General features: G+C 31.0%; 1 protein-coding gene across 1 annotated transcript; it reads left to right on the top strand.

Moving 5' to 3' along the window:
• The first annotated feature begins 7,346 nt into the window (after positions 1-7,346).
• LOC120163495 (ethylene-responsive transcription factor ERF038-like) lies at positions 7,347-8,199 on the top strand. Its single transcript, XM_039173422.1, has one exon. It carries the CDS (start codon positions 7,456-7,458, stop codon positions 8,113-8,115), a length of 660 nt encoding a protein of 219 aa, XP_039029353.1. The 5' UTR covers positions 7,347-7,455; the 3' UTR covers positions 8,116-8,199.
• Positions 8,200-8,570: the final 371 nt, after the last annotated feature.

Consider the following 8,570-nt stretch of genomic DNA (forward strand, 5'->3'; position numbering starts at 1 on the left):
CATTCACTGGATAAAATGGAGCAATATATGTGTGCTCAAATTGCATGGGGGATTGGGTTTTTATGACATTAAAATTAGGAATCGTGCTTTGCTTAATAAATGGATTTGGAGATTTAGTAGGGAAGGTGATAGTTTATAGAGGAAAATCATTATAGCAAAGTATAATTATGACTTTGAGTCCATTCTTCCTAGGGCAGTCAATCATAGAAACTCATTTTGGGTGTGGCGTAGTATTGTCAATCCAATTGTTTCTCAAGAGGTTGATCTTTTATCCGATTTGAAATGTATTATGGGTGATGGAAATAAAATAGAGTTCTGGATAGACTATTGGACTGAGTTGATCTCTCTTAAAGAAGCTTTTCCCAGAATTAATGCTATTGTCGTTAAAAAGTTTGGTAAAATAAGTGAGTTTGGGAGTCGGGTTCATAGAGCATGGGTTTGGAGGATCGAGCTTAGAAGACCTCTTTTTGAATGGGAAAAACCTTTGTGGTCGAATTTCAAACTTGTTCTTTCCAAAGTTGTAAGTGATTCTCTAGGAGTTGATAGACTAAAATGGTTGGGTGCAAAAGATGGTAAGTATAATCCAAAAGCTTACTGTTTGAAGTTATCTTGTGTGGGAAAGGTGAAAGAGCATATATGAAGACTGGTTTGGTTCAAATTGGCTCCTCAAAAGTGGTCGCCTTTTTATGGAGAGTTGTTCACCAAAGAATACCGGTCATTGAAGAATTGCATAAAAGAGGTGTTAAGAATCTGGAACGCTATGGATGTCCATTCTGTAATCTTTTCCCGGAATCGATAAATCATGTTCTATGTCAAAGTGGCATTGTCTGGATAGTTTGGCAAAAATGGTGTAGACTGTGGAGAGTGAATTTAGTTATACCTTTCAATGTTAATCACTACTGCAGATTTGGTTTGATCTACGAATTAAGAAGAGAGTTCGTTCTTTGTGGCATCTTGGCTTCGTTGGACTGATTTGGGTAATTTGGCTTTGTAGAAATAAATCAAGGTTTAAAGGAACTGTGTTCTCGACGGATCAGATTTTCACAAAAGTCTTAATACAGGTTGGGGTCTGGGCATATTATCTCTGGCCATCGTTGATTCCCGATGTGCAAGACTTTGTTCGGTGTCTGGAATCTATCGTTTTATGTGAATGATCTATGCAGGTTTTGGTGTCTGACATTATGTTTGGACATGTTATTCATGTCTGGGCTATTGCAGATCTGATTTTTGGTCTGTTAGGTGTTTTGTGTTTATTCTGGTATTGGTTTTGTTCTTGATTTAGTATTGGTAATGTTCTTCGCCGTGTTTGTAGTTTTTAGAAACAATTGAATCCCTGGTTTGCTGTAATGGTTTCGTTAGTAGAGGGTTCACAGTGTAGAGGCAACATATGGTGTAATATTTGTTTCAAATTGTTTTGATGTACTACCCTAAGGATCACTCTTTTTCCTCCGATTAAGTTTAAGGAGGTTTTTTAACGAGGGTCTTGGGGTGGTGTACTTTGTTACTTCTTTTAATACAAAGTACCTCGTTTCAAAAAAAAATGTTGTTTGCGAAATTTACCTACATCGATTAATCTCGAATAAAATACCTTTTTGTAATTGCACATTTGATTATAAGTAATGCAGGCATGGCGTTGAACCCTTTAATTATTTGAGATTTGGAGGGTGAGGGTAGCTGCTGCATTTTTAATGCCAATTTGATGTTCTTAACCAACTAAAACAATGTCATAAAGCAATTAACAATTTTTTTTATAAAAATGACATATTTGATCGTGAGTCAATAGTAGCCAATTAAATGATGCAGAGATTAGTTAGATAGAATCAATTGCCTCTTTGGACAAGAATATATAAACCTAAGCAAATCTTGTCTTCTTCCTGCATAATGTCAAATAAATTCGGCAAGTATCCATCGCCATTACAATGTTCTCCTCTTGTTTATATATAAAAAAATAATTATTCAGAACTTCAATACAACTTATTTATCATTACACCAATGGTCTACTTCATCACTCTTTGAATTATTTCCCTTGTTTAGGGACATAACTACCATAGATGGGTCTAGGGAATAGGGATATACATTCCCTGAAATTTCAAATTTTTTATATTTTTTTATATTTTCTATTAGAAATATTTTTTTTCCTTTTTAAAACTTTATAATTATATCTCCTTTTAAAATTTTATAAATTCCCCCTCATATAAAATAACATAAAATTTTAGGAAAAAGAGTAACTTTTACCCTGTAGTAGACCTAATTTATCACCTTATCCCTTATCTTATTTTCGCATCAATTTAACCCTTGAAGTTGCTCAATTGCATCATTCTATAACCCTACCCCTAACTTAAAACCCTAAATTATATTCCCTAAACCCTAAACATAACACTATCACCTCTAAATACTAACTTAGGGTTTTAAGTTAGGGGAAGGATATAGAATGATGCAATTAAACAACTTTGAAGACTAAATTGATACGAAAATATTATAGGAGCGAAAATGATAAATTTAGTCTACTATATGGGAAAGGTAACCCTTAAGCATAAAATTTTATATATGTCCCTAATAATTATCCCTCGAATTTATCTTTTTTTTAGAAAAAAATTATAATTAAAAGAAGAGTTAATTGCATCATATATCCTTCAAATATGATATTTATTCTAAATTGGTTCCTAAACTTTTAAACATTCCAATTTTATCCCTAAACCATGACTATCATTCTAGATTAGTCCTCAAATTTTGACCATTTTAGTTTAATTCCCAAACTATGATCTTCATTCTAAATTGGCCCCCAAACTTTTTGAATATTTTAATTTCATCCTAAATTATACGTATATACTAATCACATCCCTTGTTAATAAAATTGTTAGGCCAAGTTATATTATTATATGTTTGGAAAAAAATAAAATTTAGGTTAAACTATTGTGGAAACTAATTACATATTTGGATGAATTCGGGGATAAAATTGGAAGATTCAAAAGTTTGGAGACAAATTTAGCTTTGGAGTCATAGTTTGAGGATGAAATTAGAAATTTCAAAAGTTTAAGGACTAATTTAGAATGAGAGTCATAGTTTAGGGATGAAATTGAAATATTTAAAAATTTAAGGATTAATTCGGACTGAAAGTCATAATTTTGGGACATATGATGCAATTAACTCTTAAAAGAATAGTAAAATAGTTATCTCATCCTTTGTGATGTCAGTTATAATTAAAAGATGTTTTGTTGTTGGTTTGATTTCCTTATCCATCTAATTTGATGAACTGTACGAAAGTGGGGTGAAAGAAAATTAATATGTACGAATGATTAACAAAGACAAATAAGCATAGTTTCATTGGGTAAACTGGTCGTACAGCTGTTCTTTTAACTTTATGCATCCAATATAATTTTTGACTTTTTAATGGTAGGAAGGTATGAATCACGGAATTAAGAAATAACAGTTTTATAATATAATATGTCCTATCATTCTATCTAACACTTGTTAATAATTTTATTATTATTGTTAATATAATATAATATAATATAATATAATATAATATAATATAATATAATATAATATAATATAATATAATATAATATTTCCCACCAAATTTTCAATTGTTTACTAATAAAATATTATTGGAAATTAATCTCTATAATCAATTTTGAGTTTAATTTAATGAAAATCAATCTTAGACTTGGTCATGAAGCCAGCTTGCATGTGAAATGCATGGCTAAAAATGTATTCCATAAGGTAGGCCCATAATTAACCCCTCAACGCAACTATTAAAAGGCACCAAAATGAAGTAATATTGCAACTCTCAAGTAAATCCTCCTTGGTGAGACATGAGGAGAAGCCAACAAAAATACACAAAACCAGTAGCTCAAGCCGAAACCCATTATGTTATTCAAATTGTGCATTTACATTGTGGGTCCAATGGACATGGATTATGTATAATTTTATAATGTTGTTAAAGAATTTTTATTTCTTAAAAGTCTTAGAGTTCAAGCAATTATGTCAGCAGGATGTATATTTGTTATTATTAAGTTAAGAAAATTTTGAATAGATACTATTATATACTCATCTCAAACTATTAAAAAGAACATTATTCTTTTATTTAATAATATATACATTTTTATTTTAACATTACTGTAACACCCATAACCCGTATAATTATACCTATGCAGATTATAATGTCACCCGAATTACGAAAACCTTTTTCTTTTCAAACCGTGATTTAAATTTTATTTACTTAAAATGGTAACTGATATTATAAAAATATCATATCATATAATTTATATTACGTTATAAACAAATTTAATTCAAAAGATTTTTTATGAATAGTGAACAGTACCCGTGAACAGTGTACAATAGCGATGAACAGTGAGGAATCGGTTCCTGTATGGGGAATCGGTACCCCAGATGCATTCTGAAAAATCTTATTAACGTGGTTACTGTTTATGCTACAGTAACTCCTACAGTAAATTTCGAAAATACATATAAATTCAATAAAAATTTTATTTTGTTTCCAATTTGTTTAACAAAACAAATAAAAATTTATAATTACATGCCACTAATAAAATTAACATTACAACTTAGGATGTCATACTGATATTGAAATATACTTATCGATGCTTGATGTCATTCCGAACTCTTTATTCTTATTCTTTGCTTTTTACCTACGCGTGAAAATCATCACACGCTAAGTATAAACTTAGTGAGGCAATTAAAACAATAAATAGTACAATACAATTCATGCATGAATTTAGATTTCAAATCCAATGCCATAAAACCATGCTAATAGCATATTCAATATTTTTACCATGATCAAAATATCATAACTGAATATAAAAATATTCTTTCCAAAATACTTGCCATTCATTCCAATAACTCGTAAGCTTATTTTCAAAACTTACCATTTATTAACCAATAAACCATGGACAATAGCCCAATATGCAACCCTGAGGACCCTGGGTACACGAGTCAACTATAAGCACTGTAGTGCTAATCCGTATGACACATAAGGTCGTGTCCACCATCTGTACTAAGTATCCTTAAGTACAGTCCCGTATGGCACATAAGGTCGTACCCACCATATACACTAGGTATCCTTTAGTGTATCTCGTATGCAGCCTGCTACTGGACTCTATGGCATGCAAACTATGCCCAGTTCCTCAATAATTGACTTGGACATACAGTCTATTTTATTTGATCCATCCGTGGCAAAGTATATTATCAAAATTTAACATTGGGCAGTTCATACCCGAAATAATATTCATGGTAAAATATAACATTTTCCAAACTCAATGCATTATAATTTCAATCTCTGACATATCAATGTCATGTCAATTTATAAAAATATGATATAATATCATGCTGATAAAACAATGTCGACTTATCGCAAGTCTTCCTAATGATGTATAAAACATCCATGTATAATTTCATGCATGTGTTGCACTCACCTTGACACTTTATATCTTTCAAAATATATGAGCCTCACTATTTTCCACAATAAGTCCTTTATATTTGATTTGCTTTGATTACAAATCAATCCTAATCTGTATAAATCATCAGTTCATAACGATACATATGTTAGTATTGTACTAACATAAACATATCCCATAATAACTCTATATTCAGACAACTCGCACTACTTTTAAATAATATATATTCTGTATTGATATAAACATTGGAATTTAATTCCGTTTATTCCGTTGAAAACTATACTCGAATGCGAATCTATCCATATAAAAAACTCCTCCTAATTCATTATGTACTATTTATGGTGAATTTTCAAAGTTGATCAACAAAATCTGTTTTGTAGAATCTGCTGTCCGAATTTTCTGACCTTTCCTTGATTAAAATTCATATCTTTTTGTATTCACCTTGAAATTGATCCCTGTTTGTTATAAACAAAACTAGATCGATATATGAACACAAATATATAAAAATAATCTCTAAATTATTTTTATATAAGTTCTGGTGAATTTTCGAACCTACTGTCAAATTCAAAATCTAACTTTTTCTTTTAACTTCATCCCTAGGTTCTTCATCAATTTTCCAAAATTTACGAATTTATCCCCAACTTTTCAAAACTTACGAAATGATCCCCAATTTTTCTGAGGCTTGTAGAATACTCCTTCATCAATTCCAACCCATATATAATTTTTCCATAATTTTTCTCACTCAAACCATTCATGGCCGAAATTTAAAGAACAAGTTCTAAAAAGATTAAACATGTTCTAATCATCTTTCATGCTAGAATATGAATCAACTTCCTCACAAACATCAAGATCCATCATTAATTTCATGATCCCTTATATGAACACAAACCCTTAGATTTGGGATCTTTGAACACCAACAAGATTATCATACAATATTGGTACCAAAAGATAGCGTTTTTCGCATATAACAATTTTTGTTTTTACAACTTACTCAAAATCCTAAGTAAATTGCTTGAAAAATTGAGTTGAAATTTTTCTCTTACCTTAAGAGAAACCCACGGCTTGGAGAAGAAGATGAGCTGAAAATGCTCCCCCATCATAATACTCTAATATTAAATAAATCTAGCACATGTCTTAATATAGTATAATAGAATTATTTTATTCAATTCAATAGGGAATTCCATTTTTACCATTAATGAATCTCCATATTCACCATAAAATTCACCATAAAAACATGACAACTCATCCTTATCATATTTCAAAGTCAAAACTGAATTATTTTGACTTTTATTTCCGAAATTCCCTTGAATTTTCAAAATTTATGTTTTAGTCACTAAATTCTAATGTTTCGGTTAAAACTAAAAATTTGCACATTTGCAGACCAAATTTCTCTGATCCAAAATATTAAAATAATAATTCCAACCATTTTATAGCATCCTTCAAATTTTTGTAAAATTCCAATTCGATCTGAAATACCGATTTCCTTACCGGCTTTAATCCTTTCTAGTTTTTCTTTACTAAAATTCCAATTCCAAAAATATGATTTCTATAAAACTCCACTCTCAAGAGTAAACCATCTATTTATGGAATAAAATTTTTAGGAAATTATCACTTAATTCCCTAAACTTTTTCCTAATTTTCTATTTTGACCATCAAACTCTCCAAATTTTTATTTTGGTCATTGTCTAAATTTTGGGGTATTACAATTACAATAAATAAATAATTTTTTATTAACAATCAATTAGTCTAATGAGATGCAAATTCCTCAAATAAAATCAATAGTTTAAACACTAATATTTACAAACGGTGCAAATTGACTTGAAAGGGTTACACTGATCTCTACGATATTTAATTAATTAACAGATAAGATATAAGTAGTCGTAAGAAAATATATTTTTTCCATAACGTGGCCCAATTGCCATGAATTCACTTTTTCAAACTTTATAATCTGTCAAAGAAACTATAAGAAGCTAGCTGCTCAGCTCCTTCTTCTCCAAGCAATGCCCTTTACATTTTCTCACCAAAACAACTGATATCAGCCATGGAAGTACCACTCCAAGCTGAGCTTGAGCTTGACACCCAATTATCTTCCTCTCCTTCGTCCTCTTCCGCATCTTCATCTTCTCCTCTGGTATTCATGTCAAAGAAGATTCTGAAAACAATAAAAAATGCGAACGAAAACAAGAGAAAAGTTCAAAACGAAGACCAAGTTTTCGAAGGGAAACATCAAACATACAGGGGAGTAAGAATGCGTCAATGGGGGAAATGGGTATCCGAAATACGTGAACCCAGAAAAAAATCGAGGATTTGGCTAGGCACCTTCCCTACGGCCGAAATGGCGGCTCGAGCACACGATGTAGCGGCGCTTACGATTAAAGGAGAATCGGCTTATTTGAATTTCCCAGATGTAGCACACGAGCTTCCTCGGCCGGTAAGTTCGTCGCCCAAGGATATCCAAGCCGCCGCCGCTAAAGCCGCCACCTTGAGTTATAATAATCAAATGGCTCCTCATTCTCCGTCGTCGACGGTGTCACATGATGGTGGTCGAGAGTGGTCGAGTTCATCGGTGAATGATAATGATGATACGTTCATTGGTCTTCCTGATCTGTTGGTAGATATGAATCATCAAATTTACGAGTTCTGGGGTGATGAAATGAATGAGTTTGGGTACGAGGAGCCTCGCCTTTGGGAATATTGCTAAGTGGTCCTGTAATATTTTCCATTATTCACTTGTAAGTTTGATTTTCTTTCAAATTGGACAGCCAATGAATTTTACAAGTTTTTTTTCTTTATATATATTTTTATAACCACCACCATCTTATCTATTAATCGATTAATTCGAATTGAGTACTATAGAAGTTTAATATTGGGATGATAATCCAATCCAATTTACTCCATTTACGCACATCAGGATTTAACTTTTTAGCCTTGCTTAAGGAATCGTATCTCTCATCCAAGTATATCAATTGATTGTTGATATATATATATATATATATTTAAAATTAATGCTAGAAATTAATTATATTTAATATCTTAATTAATAGAATATGAACTTATTCTTAAAAAAGGTGATAGACCGTAGCTTTAGAAAAAGTTTCAAAAAAAAAAAGGAATACATTTAAATTTTATAAAAAATTAGGTCAAATTACGTGTTTT

Source organism: Hibiscus syriacus, unplaced genomic scaffold (assembly GCF_006381635.1).
Source record: "Hibiscus syriacus cultivar Baekdansim isolate YM2019G1 unplaced genomic scaffold, ASM638163v2 tig00111458_pilon, whole genome shotgun sequence".
NCBI classification, from domain to species: domain Eukaryota; kingdom Viridiplantae; phylum Streptophyta; class Magnoliopsida; order Malvales; family Malvaceae; genus Hibiscus; species Hibiscus syriacus.

Excerpts from the sequence above, each read along its gene's own strand:
- LOC120163495 (XM_039173422.1), top strand. The coding sequence starts at position 7,456 with ATGGAAGTACCACTCCAAGCTGAGCTTGAGCTTGACACCCAATTATCT.